Raw genomic sequence first — 23,025 nt, 5'->3', positions numbered from 1 at the left:
ACTATTTTTTGATTATTTTTGATTATTTCTTATATTTCTATTATTTTTTATTATTTATTTTTATATTTTCTATTTTTTTGTTTATTTTTTATTTTCTTTATATTCTTCTTTTAATTTTTTTTTAAATTTTCTTGTTATTTTTATTATTTATTTTAATATTTTTTGTTTTTTATTTTCTATATATTCTCTTAAATTTTTTATATATTTAACATTATTATATTTCAATACTTTTGATATTTCTTTATTTTTTTATTTTTTTACATTTCTTTTCATTTTTAGTTTTTTTTTTCATATTTTTTGTATCTAATATTTTTTTTACTTTTTATTTATTCAGCTATTTAGTTATGGATCCCACATGCATCCCACAGTGCTTCCCGATTGTGTACCTTTTCCATGACGTAACATTCTGATTCTAAATTTTAATTTCTTTCAGTGGTAACAACCTGACATCTGTGCCTGAGAACGTCCTGGACAAGCTGACCCGGATCCAGGAGATCAACCTGTCCGGGAACCCCATCGTGTACGTGGGGCCGCGGGCCTTCAGGGGCGACCAGCTCTTCGCGGTGCATCTGGATCATACAAAACTACGCATCATAGGTGAGAAGCGTGCGCACAAAAGACAAGTCTAAACTTGTTTTCTTTAGTACATTTTTATTATAATTCAAGCAAGCATTTGTTTTCTGATAGCGTTGTTGCCACATGATAGATCCACATAATAAGATCCGCATCATGTGCCTGGGTTTCAAATTCTACACTATAAATATCAAACCATACCAGTTGTAACTTCACATGATCCGACGAAATCCAGGCCTCACTCCTGTATATATATCATCATGATACCAGCTACTACGTTTCATTTACTATAATAAATGATATCTAACAGCACTGCTTTACATTTCACGTATATTAGACGGAACTGCCTTCAATGACTCCGTGGAAGTGAAGTCGCTGCGACTGAACAACAACTATCTCCAGTTTCTGCCGGGTGGAATCTACAAACCTCTGACTTTCTACGGAGATTTGATGGAGCTTGAAGACATGACCAACAACCCTTGGAAGTGTGACTGTCAGATGTATGAGTACGCGCAATATTTGAGAACACCTGCGGTAGGTTTGTTTGGTTTTATCTTCTTGTTATTCGGTGTCGTGCTCTAGTTTCTAGCTCTTGTCGTTCATTGAATATTAATTGTAAAATTATGAGAAATGTACATTGATTCGGAATTCAAGGATTTGTTGTTCCTGCGAAAGATCAATGAATAATTATTGAGTCTTGCTTGCAACTATCTGGCTCCTCATAACTTTTCTACTGTCAAAATATTTCCACAGGCCTTTGCCCTTGCCACACTGGAATGCGCCGGCCCGGGGAACCTGACGGGGCAGATACTGCGCCAGGTGCCGCTGGACAACTTGAAGTGCGATTGTCCTCACTTCTCAGGTCCGAAAATAGACACCGGAGGTAGCTCACCGTCAGTCCCTGTTGGTCATGGGGCGGTGCTCAAGTGTAAGGTAAGAAGCACGGCGGTCTGTCACTACGGCATTCTTTCCCATTGCTGTGTGCGTTCGATAAAGTATCGGGTTACAAGACGCGATTTTGGGCTGACCGTAAAACATTTGAAAATAAACAAACTAGTATCGAGAGGAAATTTTATTGAAATAAAATAAAATTATCGTCTTTACATACATTTAATGGTTATTTTTTGCGCTAAATGGATGATTTTTTCGGATTTCGTTAAAAAAGTCGATAATTTTCGGGATTTCGGAGCGCCATATTTTAGCCAATCACCGAGCAAACCTGGCTACACATATTACGCAAGATCACTGATTTTTATATTTTTCGACGACTAGGAATAAGATGAAAAATCGTGCTTTAGGGATTTTTTAATTTCTGACTTTAAGTATAGTTTTTGTCGACAAATTGGTGAAAAAATCGAATTTTTTGGCTTTTTTCGCACTAAATTACCCATAATTCAAAATCAAGCGCATTTTTCAAAAATCCCAAAAGCACGATTTTCGGGACAACCCTGGCAGTCATTTTGAGCCGTAAATGGGGTATGTTAGACTCTCCATGTTTCCAGGTTTGAACGAGTTTTGCAGACATGTCATATCTACCCAAAAGTGTGCATTGTGTTATTCATACAGGACGTAAAGAATCATTACAGTATTCAAGGTCACCCAAGGATACGACAGTAGCTTCGCTACATGTTACATGTCCACAAAAAAATGATAGCGGACATGTACTATCCTGGAAACTGTTTGTATTTATAGAAAAGTGTTGTTTTTTATCTATTACGAGTCACTCAGGCAAAAGGGCTTGTTTTGCCGCTTTATTGCAAATGACCGCAGGTGACCCCGAAATGGAACGCGGGTTCGATTCGAATTGCCCAGATCGAACACGATCGAACACAGTTCGAATTCTATGAAATTTGGGAACTTTGCAGCCCAGATTTTACCACCGTGAAGACAGGCACATAATTCGTGTAAGACATCACTAAATTGCCGGGGCGTGCATCCAGGCACGCCTTCACTTCACATACAATGTGGGCTCGCATGGTTACGCGCCATGGCGATTTCGTTACTTGGGTGGCGGATGTTAGTTCAACATTGCATGGGCTTTTTAACTTCAAAATAGATAGCTATGAAACAGCACGTCCACTAAATCCTTCCGTTTAGGTCACGGCTTGCCCTGAAGCAGCGGTCATCTGGACGACCCCTACCGGCGTGAGTCTGACCTCTGACTCCCAACATCCGGGTCTCCACGTTCTGTCAGACGGGAGTCTAGTCGTCGTGTCAGCGTCATCAGACGACTCGGGCACCTACAGCTGCATGGCGGTCAACTACCTCGGGAAGGCCACGGCAACGGTTCGTCTCAGGGTCACAAACGGGCCTCAGACCACTACCGACGCGGGCGCGACTACGGAGGAGCCCACCGAAGGTAGTACGACGAGACCCGCGGAAGGGACTTCGACGGAACCCGACAAAACGAGCACGACAGAAACGGCCGACATGTCAACAGCTCGCGCTGGAACGACGAATGTCATGAGCACGCAAACAACTCCTTATGATTGGCAATCTACAACTTCTTCTACCAACACCGGTGACAGGGCAAAAACCAACGTGTGGGCCACACTTTTTGTAATGCTCACATATACTATGTTGATGTCTTTCGTCAAGTAGAGTTTAAGAAGTGAATGCAAATAAAAGTACGTTCCGTGAAAAAATGTGTTTGTCATCTTTATTGCACTGTACATTTATAAACTCAGATTACATCCTTCTGGTAATAACTGCATCTTACCTGAATTAATCAGATATTATTTAAGCTTAACCTCAAGGCAAACGACTGTCTGTCTTAGAAATGGTGAAGACGTGAACAGCCCCAGCTAGTCTGGCGGTCTTGGAGCTGTGGACTGCAGACACGATGATGTTTGTCCTGTCGTGATAACGTAAAGTCGCTAGGGTGCTTCCGAACTGGGACTTCGCCTCTTCCGTTCCAAGGGTCGAGAGAGTCTACGATTACGAAAGAAAGAAAAAAAATCAGTCACTACATCTACTGTTTCAGGCACTATATCTACAGATACTTCCTTGCGGCTAGGAAACAATTACGTACCATTTGGCTTGTAGTAAATGTTTTGTAAATGTCTTTATTTGATTAATGATTTTATTAGTCAGTGTACTCACTAGGAGACCAACAAAAACAGATTATTTGAAACAGTTGCCAAAATATCACCTAGATGATCACCGAAAACCTTCTTCTTCTACTAACATCGGTGAACCAACTCGTTATGCAGAACGTGAGAATATTCCCTATCCACTGCCTTCAAAGAAGAAGTCAATCCTCATAAGTTTATCAGACAGTAGTTGTATGTTCTTTACTTTACTTCTTTGATCCTATACATGCAGTTATCCTTTTGGCATGGTTTTGCAAAAAAAGGAGATTAAAGTATACCTGGGCTTGCTGACAAGAGTCCTCCGCGGTTTGGTGAGAATACGTCTCTCCTTCGTAGATGTAGACACGACCCTCCTCCCCCCCGTAAAGCTCCTCGGTGGGATCGTCTGTTCTCAGGGGTGCGCTGACTAGAAGTTCGTCTGTTTATTAAAAATAACAGTCAACCACAGAAATAGATTCGCATGACAGATACAAAATACGTACTCTTTTTCCAGTGAACTCGAAAGATTCTGTTAGAAATCACATGAAAACGGATCCCTAAAAACGACAAATAAATAGTAGTAAAATGTTGAACTTTACTCCAACAGAAGGGTTACACAGAGATCAAATTTTCAACGACCACTGCTGCCTTCATCAGGATAAGTGATGACCATTCACTTCCGAACGCAATCTCGGGAGAGTTACAGTTACAGATACGTGACCTTATTCACACGAGACTTTACGGATACGTTCGGAAGTGATTGGTCATTAAGTACTAGTATTAATTTGATCTCTGTGTAACCCTTGTGTCGGAATAAAGTTCACAGTTTACTATGATTACTACCAAAACAGATGAGCTTTCATGCTGACAAAGAAATAGAATTAGAAAATGAACGAAGCAATTACTGAAGGTAACCACCATCGGACATATACAGACAGGCTTGATTTTTCTGCATCACTTTGGCTCTTACAAAGAAAACGCACCTTTTCCGTCCATGTTTATGTCAACAAAAGCGACGTCCCATCCAAATCTAGAGTAGTCCCGATCTCCACACAGCCGTGTGACGGTCTCTCCTGTTTTGGCGTTTATCACCACAACGGAGCCGCGCTGGTCCCTGGACGTGCCGGTCGTCCCTGAAAAACGAGCAACTTATTTTTTTCTTTCTTATAATCCCCATTCATATATTCAGGACCACGGTTGTCTGAAGTATGGGATCACGGGAGCAGTATGGTCAGATTTAGGTCACGCCTACCTTTCTATACGAATCGAAAACTAGTTGAGTTCAATTTTAGTCTCAATCACATTTGACCCCCGAACATGCCCCAAGTACTGCTAAGTTACTACCTAATGGTTGGCGGGCGTTCTGCTGCTGACTTACAGCCGAATACCAAGAAACAGTGGTCGAACCTTCAAACCAACCCCCAAATGTCAATAACACTTTAAAACATTCAACTGGCGCAGTCACACAGTAGCCGACCTGGCCGAACACCAGACGACCTTGCTTCCGACCTACTCCGAACCATGGTTGGGGGGAGTTCGGCCTGTGTTCGGGTGGTTATATTCGTGAATGTGTAACAATCACGGGCTTTAGATATGACACAAAACGTATTGTTTATACTTGACAACTGGATAACTTTGCAACCAAACGAGTCGACCATGACACGCACCTGCTGTCGGTGACGCGTATGCAATCTTCAGATCTGCGTTGTTTTTGGCCGGCGTTGACTCTGTGGCGATTGCCTGTCCAAACTTGCCGAACTCTGATGTCCCTTCCACCGACTGCTCCTGAGGTTGAAGAGATGGCGGGGCGTACACGGAGACTCGCCCGACGCTCTGTGTGTCGTTTTCAGAGTACGAGCAACTTTCTCTGCGAAACCAACAGATAGGAACGCTTATGAAGCTCCATTTATTTTAAAAGCACTAAAGAGCCCACCACACCATTCGAAAAAGAGTAGGGGCATGGCTCTGTGTGATAGTTTGGCAGTCTAGTCAAGACGAAACACTAATTATTCTGTGAGAAATGTAGAATTCATCAGCGAAATTACTCAGCAATTGCTTTTTTCGAGGCATACTTACATGGAGATTGTTAAATCCACAATCTCTTTTCAAATGGGTGATGTATTGGCAGTTACCTGTCAAAATCTTGAACTACAGTGAGTGCCCTTTCTTCCTACGACAAGTTTGGCCCAAGGAATCATACCGTATCCAATGACAACATCATTTCACCTTGCGCAATGACGCCATGTCGGAGATCCGACCAGAACCTTGGATGACGTCCCTTCCTGGTGGAGCCCGCGTACGCGCCTCCCGAACCATTCATAATCCTGTGGGATATAAAGGTAGCAGATATAATCTTTGCACTGCTATTAAAGCACTTTTCTGCCAAAGTAATGTGCGCGCCCATACCATTAGAAAGGTGCAGCACTATAAACCGTATGTGTGTCAGGTACAGAAAGCAACATTGTGTGTCTTCAGTACCTTGTGCAAGTCATACCATACCATATACATTGTATCATGATTTAAGGAAAGAGATAGTTTAGTAAGATTATATATCGGACACGTGCCTCTAGAAAGTGACTCAAACCTCAAAGCCATCTTGTCATTTGGAATTTTGGTAGTTCTCAATTTCTTATTCAGAGTAGTAGAAACATTATATCCACAAATTTACAGCGACCAAAACATTTTTATCATGGTACCTGAGTGCCGTTTACTCTCCAATCAAGACTGTCGGCAGTTAACTGGACCTTTGAATCTGAAAAAGTATCAGGTAGATTTTGCATGTTATAATTTTGTCTATAATTTTAGTTCATAAAACATGATTTGCTATGATCATACGTGAAGAATAAAGCAATGTATTCTACTAAATGTAATGGGAAACCATTCATAGTATCAAGGATTCTATATGAGTATGACCTAATATGTAGCAGGATGGGTTATCATGTGACAGCAACTGTACAATAAATGCCGTAAATACGGTCATCTATGCCATCTACTAGATGAAAGATGGTCTAAAAGAATGAACCTTATTGACACCAGATGAATATTGGAAAATACCACTTGTCACAGCTTCCTTCGAACACCAGCCTACCTTTCTATATACGACTGGGATCAGGTGTGTGACTAACAACCACGTCTCTGACCTACACCAGCCGACTTGCTCCCGACCTACTTCTAATAGTTGTGAGAAGTTCGGCTAGTGTTCGCAAGGCCACATTCCGCTATGTGTGACAGAGGATTTACCTTTGATGCTGTGTTTGGCGTACAACAGCCCCACGAAGCCTCGCTGCTGCCCGCCTGCTGGGGCGAACGGAGACCCGATCAACAGGTCTGCGGCACCGTCCTGGTTCATGTCCTCTCCGGACAGCGTCAGGCCAAGGTTACAATATACTTCCTGTGTGCGACAAAGGTTGCATATGATGTAAACGTGAGAATAACGTTGATAATAAATCGTACCCAGAAACTATTAGATGAAAGTAAAATTACTTTAAAGCAAATGCATATTAATGTTTACCTTCGCATATGGTCTGCTCTGTTAATTCTTACTCAAACACGTTCACATATATGGTCAGACAGGAGTCTAAATCCCTCCTGCTCTAAAATTGTAACATGATGTAACCCAACACTAGTTACCATGGTGACAGACGCCTGGTTCAGGTCATTGACCTTATTGGTTTGGAGAAAAAGAAGAGGAAACAGAGCAAAAACAATGTTGTCCTTCCGTAAACATAACTACTTTAAACTGTATAAAACATTATATTAAAACATTGGATCATGTGATTGGATCATGCATTTTCCAGTTGAAAGTATTGTAAGCATATTGCCAACTTTTCTATGTTGACTTGTGTACTTGAGTGGGATAGAGGAACTATTTGCTTTGATGGTGGGTGAAAGGTAAATGAAAACAGTATCTGAAAACCTTGCACGTCAGACGAATACTTGGTTCTTGTGTTGAGAACCCCGCCTTCAGAGGTCCAAGATACACATAGACTTCTCCCTGAAATTCAAACAGGAAAATTACGTCATTAAACAGTTTACGTAATTAAACAGTTTACAAAATATTTAGTGTTCGTCACACAGTTGAAAAATGAGTGTAATAGAATAGATGGCACTTTTCGTTTAAGTTCATGTTTTCTATAAAGGGGCACAATGTACGTCAAAAATTGAAGTATTTTAATCGAAAAAAATCTTTTTGTGATTGTAATTTACTTCTAATCTACAACATATTAGGGAAATTATCCCGCATTTCTGGCATTTATGGTTGGCATTAAAACAGCCCACACGAGGCGCAGTCAGTTTGTGGTGTCACAAACATGTAAACAAACAAGGCTGACAGCTGTGTTTCAAGCTTTAAAACACACTGGTAAGGCGTCGTATTTTGGCACCTCCACTTCCTGAATGGCACTTATTTGCAGCGGAGTGATGTTGATTCAACTGACTAGTGCGAAGAAAATTTACTTTTTATCGTCTTAATGTTACATAATGCAGCTTTAACATCATCTTACCGTGTAGTTGAGGAAGGGCGATCCAACAGAAGGTGCACTGACCGCGAGGTCATTCACCCCATCCTTGTTCAGGTCCACCACGGCGACTGCGGAGCCAAACCGACCGTTGGGCTGAAGAGTGATACATGTTCAAATGAGATTATCCTACATGTACAGAAGCGACAGTGCATTAACAGTATATTGAATAGCATTTACTCATTCATCTATCGTGTTTTAAATGGTCCAGTGACAAAGAATTGAATAGCCGAACAGATAACAAGGTCCCATTAAAGGCAACCAAATTGAATGTAATTTCAAGGCGACAGGAAAGTCTTCACAAGAAAATCTTATATTGATATTTACTGTCATTTCATAATAAATTTTCATCATCATTTCATATTGGAAGTGCTTGAGCCCCTAAACAAGCTACGTTTTTCGTCTCTTTATTTTTTGGTACCACCCATAAATTATAAATAGCTAGAACCAGCCTACGATACAAAAGAAGCAACCGTTTTTCGTCAGCGACATCGCATTTTTGCTTAACAGATATCAATATGTTACGGGATAGGATGGAAATTAAACTTACCACAGTAAAAGAATGATTACAAAATTGACTTTGAAAATCTGCTGGCTAACACAACGACACTAATCTATATTGTACTGAATTACCAACCTCTTTGCCAAATAAAGTAATGTTGGCTTCTTTGTCGACATCAAGGTCCCTGATCGGTAGTTGACCGTCTCTCGTAGAGTAGATGACGTAAACGGCGCCATGTTGTTGGTTGCCAGGGGAACCGTATCCAGGAGAACCAATCACGAGGTCAGGCTGGCCGTCGCCATCCAGGTCCCCGGATGTGAGAGACCTGTTTGAGATAATCGAATGTTGGCATGGAGTGGTGTTAAATAATTTAGATGGTTCGGCTTCTTATAGAGGGCTCAGGGGAAAAGTAGCATTCAACATTCTTCTTTAGAGTGTAGGAATACTAATATGAGATAAAATTTCATCGCAAAACAAAAAGTCTGTTCATATGTTAGAGCAATGTGGTGACCCTACGTACAGTACATTAGAGGCAGACACTTGTATCTGCATTGGGACGCCTGTCAGCTTTATGCAGGCAAAGGGGTAGGTAACCTATGAAATAACTATTGGCATACGTGTAAGCTGTCAAATTGTGAATGTTCGTTGCACACAGCACTTGCAAGTCCTTTTTAACTACGTTGTACAACAACCTTCTGTCAGATAGTTACCTGTTTCTTGTCATCGAAACTTCAGCCTATTGATATTGTTTCAAGACCTGTACAGACAGATACCTCCTACCCATCCCCATAACGTAACAATGTCAAGAGAAACATGTAAAATGTCCCCAGGCAAAATTCGACCAGCAGATGAATATTCTCATGGCCATATATTTAACTGTTCTTGGATTAAAAAAAGGTTCTATCCTGTCCAAGTAGTTAAACAAATAATTGTGCCCAGCTATTCTGAGAAGTCCCTGTTTAATGGGTTAATTAGGCGGAAAAAGGTCGGAGACCACAGGCCATCACGTGACTACTGGTCGAGTATAATACACTGACGTCATAATATCTACCTACTGGACCGGTTCTTCTACCTTCAGGCAAAGGCATCTGTCCAAAACGTGCAGCGAAAGAGCGCACACACGGGGACTAATTGCATCGGGTGACTCGCGGCCACGTTACAGCAGCTATGTCGGCTTTGGGTACACATAGCTATTCAGTATTTGGGAAGAAGGGCTAGAAGCAGGGAAGACTGCAGGGCTTCCACAGACGTTAGGGACGCAGTTCGCTGTTCAGGAGGTACGTGCGTCATGGTTTCCAGTCTATCGTGGTTAGGGCGGTCTCTCTTCGGGGCTCTAATAGTCTTTCTCCCGCCCAGTTCAACTGGTCACCCGGTGGGAGTGTTACACTTGCAGGATTACTGATTACACTTAAGGATTACACTTAAGAGCTCCTGCAGCCCCGAAGAGAAACCGCCCTAACCACGACAGACTGGACACAAGGCTAGGAACGTCACTAGTGATTCTAGCTTCCCCAAATAGAAACGACAACAGCATTTTTGGACAACCACTGAATATACATGTAGTCCTTAGGACTGACCTATATGTAAGCACTACAGACAGTACGAGATACCCGAACATCTCTTGGAAAACTGTTTATTTACTTCTTTGCCTCTCAATAATATTTGCCTATCTTGTTTTGTAATCCCTCCAAAAACCGCCATATTGGCAACATTGTTATAATGTCCCCTTGTCTATGCCAAGGTAATTTGATATTACAAAATTACAATGTGCTACAAGAGGTACAACACAAAATGTAAGCCGAAGTACTAAAATTTGTATTTCATGCCTTGGAGCATAAAACGTCCTTGCTTGAGTAAGATTGTCATTTTGTCCACAGAAGTCACACTCAGTGAAAATGCTGCTGTTCTGGGTAATGAGTCTGTTGACCCTGATACCGGCCCACGCCTGTCCGTCCGAGTGTCTGTGTGTCATAGCGGTCGGTGGCGTTCCCACAGTGCATTGCGACCGACCCACGTTGGAACATATCCCACAAGGCATCCCGAACAACACGATGACGTTTCAGATGAAAGGTATGGCTATAGAGTAGGATTTCTATACAATGTAGGCAAGTGGGTATGTAAGGCCATGTTGATTTGATTATATGGATGTCATCGACGCGCGCATGAATTTTCGGCCATTTAAAAAAAAAGGTTTGAACAATACTGTAAATGGTACAAAACAGTTGCAACATGAGCAAATATATGCCATAAGCTGCAAAAAGAAATATTGGAACGTAGTTATACCGGCTACAAAGATATAGCATTACATATTTTGTTACAGATAGACATGCCCACACATACACGCTACCAACAACATATTCACCTTCAAGGGGAATGTAATGACATAAACCTAGTGCACTCGTTTATTCTCTTACTCTTACCATCCAGGTACTCGGCTTGTATCTGTGAGACAGGGAGACCTGTCAGGACTGCCCCTCCTCCGTACCCTGTACCTGTATGATAACCAGGTCCAGACCATACAAGTCGGAGCCTTCGACAACAATCCAGATCTCGAGGTTCTCGCAGTCTATAACAACAAGATTTCGGAAGTTTCTCCGGGAGTTTTCAGGGGCCTGAACAGCCTGAGAGAATTAGACATGAGGGCGAACAAGATCACGTCCATACCAGCTGGAGTGTTCAACGGGCTGCCTAGTCTTTGGGTATGTATAATGACAACTTATCCTTGCAAATTTACAATGCAGTCCCAAACGTACAAGAGTTGGATAATACATAAATTGTGGTCAGTTATTAAAAAACAAACAGCGGTCACTGGGAACAGACTTCACAATGCGGTGTGAATAAAACAATTGGTTGTGTACAAAAAGAGTCTCTTTACTTAGTAACTTACCAACCTGATGAAACTATTTACGGACAATTATTTCTATGTTTACAGGTCGTGCGACTTTACGAGAACACGATCAACACCATGGCAGTGGGCGCCTTCTCCAACCTGTCCAGCGTGGAGTTCTTCAACTTTGCAGCGAACAGATTAACCAGGGTTGTGAACGGAACGTTCGGCAGTCCACAGGGAGCGACTTCGCTGTCGTTACATGAAAATAACATTTCGATCATAGAGCCGGGAGCTTTGTCAAGTTTCGTGAGCCTGACCAGTCTTTATATCTACAGCAACCGCATCTCTACTCTACAAGGCGTGTTTGAAGGTCTGCGTGAGGTGACTGAGGTAGACGCCCACAACAACAGCATATTGGCTTTGAATGAAGGGGACTTTTCAGGGTTGACAAAACTGCGAGAGTTGAATCTGAAGAAAAACAAAATCTCCACCATCGCTGGAAGAGTGTTCGGTGATCTGTCAAGCTTAACAAAAACTGTACCTTGAAGACAACGAAATCAGTGACATTGGAAATGACACATTCTACGGATTGTTGAGCCTAAGTATGCTATACCTTTCGGGAAACAAACTGGAAACTGTAAGTCGGTGAGGGGTTTGCAAACTTGAACAATCTGGCCTACCTGGAGCTGAACAATAATAAGATCCACCGCATGGGGGCGCGCCTGCCACGTGGACTACAGACTCTCTCTCTCGCGTCAAACGCTCTGACCGGAATCCCAACTACTAACATGGACCAAATACGGGCACTCTACCTGTCCTTCAACCCGATTAGTTTGATACGAAACGAAGATTTGTTGAGCTTAAGCAGTTTAAAACTATCAAGTTGGCTGGGATTAAATATTTTATGGAAGGAGGGCAAGTTGATCCGAATGTGTTTAAGGGACTTGACAACATCACGTATCTGGCCTTGGGAAGCAACAACCTGATCCGAGTCCCGACCAGCGCCTTACGGCACGTCGGGCAGCTGGTGTATCTGGACCTGTCCGGAAACGAGCTCACCACTTTGGAATCCGGAGATTTTGACAACATGACAAATGTTCAAGAACTGGATCTTAGGTAGGAATTTTCGTTAACTTGCCAGCAGTTGTCGTTTTACACTGAGTTGTGACAGAAACAGTTGTCATACATACATGCCTTGCTATTTTGGAGGTGGGACATGATTGTGTGCGATATATGTATCATGCTGTCAAGAGAGACATGTAATTAATGAAAAAAACGTCAAAAGACTGAAAGATGGTCAGCCTTCTTTTCGCTTGCTCAACAGAATTTGTTACATTTCATGATAAAGAGATAAATCATACTACATTCTACAAGGACATAACCCTTACTGTGTACAAATAGGTAAATATATCAAAGAATGCTTTAGTCTTGTACGTTATTAAATTCTGTGGTATCCACGTGTTTTGTCTGTATGTTTAAGTCATAGACCTTACGAAAGTCGCTTTACTTTTGATGTGTCAATAAATAATGTATCGTTATCATTCCAGCGCCAACAAGCTGACCACAGTTTCACGTGAGGCCCTGGCGAACATGTCTTCACTCCGAAGCCTGGTGCTGTCAGACAACCCGATCGTGTATGTTGGACCAGACGCCTTCGGACCTCAACTCACTGAAGTTAAGCTTCAAGACACCAAGCTGAGAATCATAGGTGTGTACGATGTAAACCATTTTGCCAGTTTTAGTTACAATTCAGTTATCTGAAATCAGAACGATTCTGACCATAGAAAAAAGGCCGACAACCTGCTATGGCTTTAATACTTTTGTTTAGTTGTTTGATTGTTTAATATAATTTACATGATTTATTAGCCTATATGTTCAATTCTTACTACTCAATGTTCTATTATTGCTAAAGTTTGTATTATTTGGTATTCGCACTCTGGCCATCTCAAATACTAGTACCACTGACTGATCATCGTTGTATTATGATTATGGTTTTGAGTTTCTATTGCAAATAGATTTACTTGTATTCCCGTAATAAACTATGATACTGTTTTTCATGGGCTACCTTAGAAATCAGCCGTTTTCTGCTCCAAAGATGAATAAATAAACAAAGTTGTAGGGGCAGGCGATGAAGCAAAAACTATAATGACAATACCTAAGAAAATGCTTTATTAATGTTACATTCGACACGGCCACCAAGAAAAATGCTTGGGTTAAAAAGGTGTTTTTGTGTCATCGTAAACTAATGTACAGTAAGCACGTGGGACATATTCTCAACATTTCGTCTTTGCATGGAAAGTTATAAAGTCATCGCGCTTGTTTGATGAGGAATGCATTTTTGATGTCTGCACTTCAGACGGAGCTGCCTTCAACAGTTCCCCGCAGGTCAACCGCCTCACACTGAGCAACAACCACCTGCAGTACCTTCCCGAGACCGTCTTCCAACCTCTAACCTCTTACAAGGACTATGAAACCCTGGAGTTAGCCGGGAACCCGTGGGTGTGTGACTGCCAGTTGGCAGGCTTCGCCGCATGGCTCAAGACACCAAACGTGAGAGGAAAATTTTCGTGTGAAAGAGCATGAGCATATACAATTGGGGGGGGGGGCTGTGATTGGATAGAAGTTGAGTAGACATGCGCCATGCACGTGAACGGGGTTTTCCAGAGTTTGGGCTGGAACAAATTAGTTTCCGGTTTCTGCTTTGAAGTAAAAGCTGTTTACATGTATAAGTAAACCTTGTTCGATTAGCTTTCTAAATTGAGCACAAACTGCTTACAAATCTTCTTGTAGCAACGGTATCATGTCGGTTTCCAAAGTTGTAAAGATGTTTTTATTTCAGTCCATAGCATAAGTATGGATTGAAATATTGTTTTCACTCATGTTTCTCATTCTTCTGCCATTTCTTTTAATAGATTCAATTTTTAGTCTCTACCAGGCTTCGGAGACGGCTGGAAAGAGTAGAAATAGGTCAGATGGAGAGATAACATGCCTAGGGAGTTGGCCTGCTAGAGAGTACATTTTGCCGCACCCGTCTGGAAGCCTGGTAGAGGCTATCAATTTCTTCATTTTGGGGCCAAACGGGCCAAACGATCTGAAATTTGGCCGATGGAAGATGGAACATTTTTGAATTGGGGTCAAATTGGAAAGGCTCTATTTTAAACTTGGATAACTTGGCAAATAACTCGCTTTGCAGACGTTATTTTGTAATATTCTACTTTTTTTTATAAATTTGCACAGGCGTGAGTGCGGAACAATACATTTTATGGGGAGAGAGATGGAATGAGCAAATGTTCGCCTTTTTTGGTGTTGCAACGTCCTAACAGTTGTACAAATTCCATTGCAAAGGTGTCCGCGATCCCAGAGTTCCATTGCATCTCCCCGCCGGCCCTGGAGGGACGTGTGGTGCGCGACCTGGCGACCAATCAGCTGAACTGCAGCTGTGGGGCGGAGGAAATACCCCGGATTGACACTGGAGGAAGCACGACTGAGGTGCCGATTGGAGAAAGGGCGCTTCTGCGATGCAAGGTATTCTTCAAATATTGTCATGCCACAAAGGCGTACTTAGCCTGGTATCCAGTCTTATCGTGGTTGGAGCGGGTTTTTTCTCGGGGCTACTTGAGCTCTTCCCCGCCCGGCTCAGCTAGGTTTCCCGGTGTGTATTTCAGGATGGGAGATTGATTAGCCCTACCACCTCGTGGTGGTGCAAATCAACTCCTCCGGCGTGCCATCTCTATTAGCGTAATGCTCCTACTGGGCGGCCTGTTGTACTGGGCGGGGGGAAACTGTTAGATCCCCGAAGACACAGCCTACCCCAACTACTATGCCCCAACCACACGTAAGACTGGACACCAGTCTAAGGCGTACTGGCTTCGGTAAAAACTTTAATATACCTTAATATTGCATTCATTATGCCTCAAACACAAACATATTCACATCTACTACAGGTCAATGCCTGCCCAGACGCTGCAGTACTGTGGACAGCCGCTAGAGGGCTCTTTCTCACCTCCCAGTCCGAATTCCCGGACATGTACGTCCAGGCGGACGGCACGCTCGTGATCCCGGTCGTCACTCCCGGAGACGCGGGTCGCTACACCTGCATGGCGGTGAACGCCTTTGGGACAGCCGAGGCCGGGGTGGTTCTCAACGTTACCGCGAGGCAACCGCTGACCACACCGCCGACTGGACAAGCCGTGGGCATCCACACAACCGACCGCTTTATCAGTATTTTTACCACAGTCCTTATGTTTTTGATCGCATTTATGAAATAATCGATAGACTTTATAAGTGTAGGATCGAGTATTTCCAATGGCAGTCAATGGTAGAAGAAAGTCATAATGAGAGTAATAGTGGTCTTGACCTATGAACAGCCAACATACATATGCATAAATATCATGCTTGTTGTTCTAGTAATTAGGATGTTTAGTTTTATTATATACTTTTTTTCTGCTATGATGTTAAAAAGTTGTTGCCATACATTGTACTTTATAAGCTTGGCAAGTTCTGGTGAGTTCTGCACACAAAATATATAAGTGCATGATAATTTTACTTTCTTGTATATGAAACCTTCATAGAATTTGATTCGTACGTGTAATTAATGGAGACTTTACTCTAATATTGTACTAGAATTATAACACCCAATATATATCTCACTTACATGCAGATTTTTTTACTTGAAATGGACTTATAGTATATAATACGAAACGCATTATGAGGTGTACGTTATTTTATATTGAATAAAGTTCAATGAACAAGGTCAGTCTGACATCATACCCAGTTGCTGTTTTGTGTACTGTGTGAGATATAGTTCACTTCTCTAATGTTTTTACCACTTTCCCTTTAGAAATACCAATCAGTCTGCAGTCCGCGCGGTCCGGTTTAAAAAAAAAATTGCAGTTCATTTCCACAGCTGTAGGTGGTGAGCTTGTACCAATTACGTGTTTTACAGTGCAAACCTAAGGTACAAGCTGTTACATATGCAACATGAACAACCCAAGGACGATCAACACGCTCATACCAGGTAACTTTAGATGCTAAACAAGCCCAAAAGTATTGAATGTTCTATAAACGGCTGCAGCATGACGAATCTTAAAAACACGTGTATTCTTGCTAACACAGGATGAGGAGAATTAAAACCACACCTACCAGCCAAGCCGGGCATACGGCATGCTGCTTGTATAGGTTGCATCTGGAGACGTCAAACCGAAGTCATTACTGGTGTCATCATGAAATCCTTCCCTGTAGTTTAGAAGTGATGACTTTTTAAAGGCCAACAGTCTGTCCTGTAGATTCAATAAAGATAAAACGAAGTCTATTACATACAATGAAGACCTTTGTTGTACGCATATACCCACTGGGTTACGTACAGGCACAATTTCATATCTCCTGTTGGCAGTTTTTACATATAACAAAAATGTCCAGACTATACATGATGTACAAAATGACAAATAAACAGTTGGACGTATCAACCACAAAGTACCTGATAACAGCCCAGAAAAAAACAAGAAACAGTCATGTCAACAAAAAAACAACTATCGCAGAGAGGAACTTGTTGCCACAAAGAAGGTAACCTCCTTGTTGCCACCAAGCACAGTTGGGGCATCATGACTAGAAAGCTTTAAACAACTCCTGCAATTCAAATGTGCAAAGGTTGAGTGTAACAAGTCGCTCGGTGTGATATAGCTAGCTGCTGCCGTGCCACGTGCCTGCGAAGCTGGTGTGTTACGCCAAAGGGCGGTTATACGGGCTATACCGAAACAGACACAGATACAGATACAGAACACGCATGTAATGATTTTGCTGACCTTTAGCCTTTGCCCAGGCCGGAAGTAGACCCCTCTGTCCGTTCTCGTCACCGAGACGTCAGCTAGAGTGAGGTCACCGATGTTGGGCCGCATGTAAAATCCGTTCTTATTCCTGTCACTAACAAAAAAATCAGAAGTCAAGGTTCATTCAAAATATTTGGTCAGATGTTTTGTTGTTGTCTGCTAAGTAGAATGGAAAGTGTAGTTATGAGATCACAAATCATCACCAAGGACAGGGAAAGTGTAGCTATGAGAACACAAATCAGCGCCAAGGACAGGGAAAGTGTAGCTAGCTATGAGAACACAAATCAGCACTAAGGACAGGGAAAGTTTAGCTCTGAGAGCACAAATCAGCACCAAGGACAGGGAAGGTGGTAGGAATTTGTAACTTACTTTCGAGTGGCTGGCATGTGATCGGCATTGCATCTGATGTAAAGTGGGTTGTGGGGCACCGAACATGCACTGTAATGTAAAATGAATACAGTATAGACCCTATATCTTGCGGGAAAAAAGAACAACGCAGTGGGCATATGCGTTGCATCATATGCAGTTAAGGCTATCATTCGGGGGAATTGTGATCACTTTGGCGTATTTTTCACAAATCTTCGATGAAGCAGTCCAAATAAATCGCAACTCCACAAGCCCCCTCTCACAGTCAGTACCCTCCCCCAACCACCAGCTGACTTCGGCTGGCTGACGTTTGAGAGCTATCTGACCAAATTTAGGCCACACCTACCATGCTAAAATTCAAATCTTAACTCTCTGAAATGTCATTTTTTTGCATTTTACTAGTCAAATTTCAGATAACAAGGGACTAGCCTGTGAACACAAGCTTTTTGTCCGGCGCTCAAAGAGCTGGCACTCCAAGGTGAGTGGCGGGCGTTTTGGGAATCCGGAAAAAAATGAGGTTCAGTCAGGCTAGTAAGGGACACACCTCATCCCGTTGTCCAGCATGTGAATAGCGTGGTGCCAGATGTTGGCTGTCCACACGGCCATGTCATCCACCCCGCCCAGGAAGTACGACTGGAACTCCTCAATCAGGAACGGAGAGGTTCGGGAGAGCTCCGGAAACAACTGAGACATAGACAGGGCGAAACATACTTTAATAGCCACATAGAAGTCTTCAATTGGTCTATTGGTATGGGACTGTTTACAGATGCCAGAGAAAGTAAGATGGCAAGAAACAGACGGAAGAGACCCCCCAGAAGAGAAGAATACCAGCCAGAGGTTCTGTTGCAGATTCTGAGAGTTGTAGATTCTGCGGTAGAGTTGCAGATTCTGCGACAGAGTTGTAGATTCTGCGGCAGAGTTGCAGCTTCTGCCGCAGAGTTGTAGATTCTGCAGCAGAGTTGTAGATTATGCGGCAGAGTTGTAGATTCTGTGGCAGAGTTGTAGATTCTATGGCAGAGTTGTAGATTCTGTGGCACAGTTGTAGATTCTGCAGCAGAGTTGCAGATATCTGCGGCAGAGTTGTAGATTCTGCGGCAGAGGTGCAGCTTCAGCCGCAGAGTTGTAGATTCTGCGGCAGAGTTGCTGATATCTGCGGCAGAGTTGCTGATATCTGCGGCAGAGTTGCAGATTCTGCCGCAGAGTCTACCGGAATAGTATAAGCCGTACCAGCCATGTGAGGCGCTGCGCAACTAGAACTGCTAGACTAACTGACGGAAGCTGTAGACCGTCTAGCAAGACGACAAGAGCCCAACAGGTCTTCAACGTCGATACATTGATTCAATATCAGCTACATTAATACACAAACAAACGTTGTAGGCAATTTTGGTTTATGCGTTGTCTTTGTGAAGTACGTAATGTTGAATTCAATTGACTATTTCTAACCGCTAACTCACCTTTGAAAATACCAGCCTCTCCCCTAATCTGTAGTATAGAAAAACAAAATCAAATATGATAATGATGACTGTTTGGGAGGTAGTCTCAAGTACACATTCATCACAACTCAACGGGCCGGGTTCATACCTTGTCTAAAATTCTAATGATCTCTTGTTTTTCATGACAAAACTGTAACAATACTGTCCATAACTATTAATTATCCACACTCTCATATTCTGAAAATCCTGACATCTTTAAAGCACCATAAACGAGCTGTTCAAAGTTTTCTTTTTTTGCATAATCAGATTTCTGCCACTTAAAGCACTGACACAGTAAAACCGTTGAATAGTACTGTCAAAGTCCTGTCCCTAACAGTAAAAACTGTAGCCAGGTTATAAATCCATACATCAGCTTGATTGTCAGTGACTAGCGCTTATCAAAGCAGACGTAAACTAACCAGGATCGTAGCCAGACAATATTTTCTCGGTAGTTATATACTGTTATCTATCCTACCTTGCGAGAAACATTATGGCCGTGCACTCTTCAACGATAGACGCATCCATGATGGGTTTCCCATAAAACTCCCTGTAGATGTCCACAAGGTCCTGGACAGGAACATACCTGGTACATACAGGGAGCAACTAGCATAATGTTTGTTCGTGAGGGCTGATTTGTTTCTCGATTTGTTTTGGTTTACTTTTATTATATTATAATCGTCAACCAGATACCTTTAACCCAGTGCTGACGTCACACTTCAAAGAAGCCATGTGACAAGCCTCACTGAATCAGTATACTGAGGAAGACCAGAGTGACTGGTCAAAAGCTCCGGGTGAGAGAACTTTTTGTGCTGGATAGAAAGTTTTAACTTTAAACGCATTTGTTATAATGATTTGTTATTTTATTGTGGGGATACCCCCCCCCAGGAATACTTTGAAAGCGCTTCAGAGTCTGGCGATAAGTTTGTCATGGATAAATAAACAAAGAACAAGGAAGCAAAAGAACACTGTTGGTTAAATACACTGGGAAATTTAGGGTCAGGAAGGTATGCCGAAAGAAACAGTGTTTCTGATCTGTTTCATAATGGGCAGAAGATTCTATCTGTGTAAAAGTTGATATCTCGGGTTAAACAAACGACATATAAACGAGAAGCAAGATCTGAGTTCACTCACCAATCCGAGACGGTGTGGATGTAGTCCAAGTCCCACTCAAATGTTCCAACAACGTCACCTCCTGTGACATATTGTACACGACGGCATTCAATCAACTGTTGGCTCATTCTTAGTTCTCTATTCTCAGTGAACCATGACGATATTCCATCAACTGTTGCCTCATTCTTATCAACTGTTGGTTCATTCTTAGTTCACCATTTTTGTCATCATTTCATACTTGAAGGATTTGAAATAACCCCAAACAACATGACGCATCTCTTACGTTGCTCTGGATAGCACCCATAAATAGCTAGAACCAGGCTACAATATAAAAAAATCAGCCGTTTTCCATCAGTGACATCACATTTTTGCCTCACAGATATCAGTATGCTATGGGACAGGATTGATTCAACTTAATACATTACAACGATAACCGTAAAATGTTGCGTCCCTAAAATTGCATTGGATGCCTTTACTACGAAGATCAACTTAACCTAAAAGAACACCAATTAACATAATCTATTCAAGTCATGACCTAATTTGCATTATTCATGCATATCCATGTAGGCTCACCGGGATCTCCCACGCTATGGGCGCTGCTGAAGGATCCGTGGAAGTTGACGTCACCCATGGTGCTCAGGAAGCCCTGGTCTATCCCCAGGCTGTGCCATGAGATGTCTGCTACTTGGTGTGACACTATCCCCAACAGGAACACCACCAGCTTCTCTGTAGCCTGTTTTATAGTGAATGAAGACCTTTATTGTACATTGTTGTCAGACTAGGCTTAATACAGGTCACATGCTGACAAGCATATACATGAACTATATAAACTAGTATATATAAATTATTATAATATAGTGTATATATATAAACTAGTACTAGTATACTCTGTTACATTCAGTTTCCTCTCGCTTCTTAGTAATATAATAGTGGATATATAGGAGGCTGTATGATTAGTTGGGGTTGGTTTGTCGAGGGCTATAAGGAATATAAATTTCTCTGTACTATTCAAATATTTGAACTGGGGGGATTTACTCAACACAGAAGTGAAAATAATGATTCTATCATAAAAAGGGCAATCTGCGGTAAAATTAACTTCGTCTTCTTTACCTAAACTACAAAGTGTTACGTGTTAATTAAGAAATAGACCAAGAGTGCTGGTCATGTTGTAACTATGGCAGTGAAAAGTGCTTGTTCACACCATACATTCATGTTGTCACGTTGTGGTAGATTTATGGATGTGGGTGGTGTGACCTATGTGATGGTAAAACCAAATACATGTACATGTATATTGAAGAGAGAAAATCACCTCATTCCATGGCGGGGGGTATTTCCGCCGGATGTGGTTGATGGTGACGTTGAGGAACTCGGACCAATGGGTGTCCTCAGATACACTGTGGTACTTCCCTAGTCACAGGGAAATTCAAAATTCAGTTAAACTGTTGTTTCATACAGGCGAAACATCAGATATAAAAGGCCATAAAACACAACAGAACAGGAATGTCTATGTTTTTGTTTATTGTTTATTTTTATTGCTTATGTTTATTGTTGATGCTTATTGCTTATGTTTATTTTCATTTTTTTATATTTATTGTTTATGTTTGTTGTTTATGTTTATTGTTTATGCTTACCGCTTATGTTTACGAGGCTGTATACAAGTATAATGATAAACAGGTGTCATTAAAGCCTCAGTATTTTTGTACTATATTAAATTGTGCAAACATCAGTTACATAGAAGTGGTAACACGTTACTCACCTTTCCGACATATTGAATCATAGTAGGAGTCAGGATAAACGTTACCGGCCTGGAACGCGTCTTGATGCTTCAGTAGCAGCTGGACATGATGTTGAGAAAAAAAAAACATAAAAATTTGCTGTCTTCGACGGGTATATGCCAACGGAATTTTAAGACTCCTTGGTAGGAGATAGATAAACGTTAGTCCATTCCGATTTTGCTCATACAAACGTCAATTACATAGTGTCTGACATGTGACAATAATTGCAGCTACATTATGACAGGACTCGTCACCTGGTTGTAGTCCATCTTCTTAGACGTGCTTTTAAAGTTGAGCATGGCCCTGTGACCTGCAAGATAAGAAATATGTTTTGATTCAATCTGGTTGGGTTGTACCTTCCGCCGCGATCGTAAATTACTGAAGTTTATAATATAATGACAATGACAATGAACTTTATTGCATACGTATTCACGCCCTACATGGGCCAAATGCACTAAGTTGGATAACTGAGGTACATGTATAAGGATAGGAGGAACAAGTGCTACATTACTGTCCTACGTCTTTGTCTACAAGATTCTCTTTTTGAAACAAGCATGAACAGATTTACATCGTAGTTCCTGGATGTCACAATATAATGATCTTTTCAGTAAGTGCGTAATATTTCTGCCCTAATTGTAAGGAACTAATTAAAAACTGGACTTATAATCGAAAACTCGACTTATTCGGCAAGGGTCAGAGTCCGGGGTTAAAGTTCCGTCCTTCCGTAAAGGACTCCGGTCACTTCGCGGTGTCTATCTATCACCGGCTCTGTACTGTAAAATTACCATGAAGGGGTAGGAAAGGGTAGTCCCACCTATTTCAGTATGAGTAGTGAGCCCACATCCCTCACAAGGCAGCACCAAAATGCCACAAATAATAATGCTTAACATGAAAATATAGGAAGGCCCCATGTTTACACCGCCTCGACCGGTACACATACTTCCTGTATGCAACAACAGACAACAAGTGGTCTCGTACCAATGT

The 23,025-nt window shown here is 41.9% G+C and overlaps 2 protein-coding genes and 1 pseudogene across 3 annotated transcripts; 2 read left to right on the top strand and 1 right to left on the bottom strand.

The window, feature by feature from the left end:
• LOC109466134 overlaps positions 1-3,295 on the top strand; it is a 6,141-nt pseudogene extending 2,846 nt beyond the window's left edge.
• Positions 3,238-23,010, bottom strand: LOC109466135 (phosphatidylinositol-glycan-specific phospholipase D-like). Its single transcript, XM_019763778.1, has 22 exons — positions 22,856-23,010; positions 22,296-22,351; positions 22,023-22,101; positions 21,576-21,673; positions 20,840-20,999; positions 20,288-20,348; positions 19,632-19,739; positions 19,139-19,166; positions 18,229-18,368; positions 17,688-17,756; positions 17,295-17,412; positions 16,636-16,772; positions 8,799-8,988; positions 8,147-8,257; positions 7,561-7,638; positions 6,885-7,035; positions 6,341-6,396; positions 5,871-5,968; positions 5,312-5,511; positions 4,628-4,777; positions 3,944-4,083; positions 3,238-3,504 (listed from the first exon to the last, which is right to left on the bottom strand). Exons 1-22 carry the CDS (start codon positions 22,977-22,979, stop codon positions 3,325-3,327), a joined length of 2,532 nt encoding a protein of 843 aa, XP_019619337.1. The 5' UTR covers positions 22,980-23,010; the 3' UTR covers positions 3,238-3,324.
• LOC109466133 (leucine-rich repeat neuronal protein 1-like) lies at positions 9,389-15,883 on the top strand. Of its 2 annotated transcripts, XM_019763776.1 has the most exons (6): positions 9,389-9,940; positions 10,541-10,733; positions 11,091-11,362; positions 11,596-11,883; positions 14,839-15,018; positions 15,438-15,883. In XM_019763776.1, exons 2-6 carry the CDS (start codon positions 10,559-10,561, stop codon positions 15,759-15,761), a joined length of 1,239 nt encoding a protein of 412 aa, XP_019619335.1. In that variant the 5' UTR covers positions 9,389-9,940; positions 10,541-10,558; the 3' UTR covers positions 15,762-15,883. The 2 variants fall into 2 exon arrangements, with proteins under 2 accessions (XP_019619335.1, XP_019619336.1); XM_019763777.1 differs by lacking the exons at positions 9,389-9,940; positions 10,541-10,733; positions 11,091-11,362 and adding exons at positions 13,041-13,201; positions 13,850-14,043 and having other exon boundaries at positions 11,782-12,609.
• Positions 23,011-23,025: the final 15 nt, after the last annotated feature.

The sequence above is a fragment of the Branchiostoma belcheri genome, unplaced genomic scaffold, assembly GCF_001625305.1.
Source record: "Branchiostoma belcheri isolate BF01 breed outbred unplaced genomic scaffold, Haploidv18h27 scaffold16, whole genome shotgun sequence".
In the NCBI taxonomy this organism is placed as follows: Eukaryota; Metazoa; Chordata; class Leptocardii; order Amphioxiformes; family Branchiostomatidae; genus Branchiostoma; species Branchiostoma belcheri.
The sequence above is the reverse complement of the archived record's forward strand: the minus strand, read 5'-3'. Positions and strand labels throughout refer to the sequence as shown.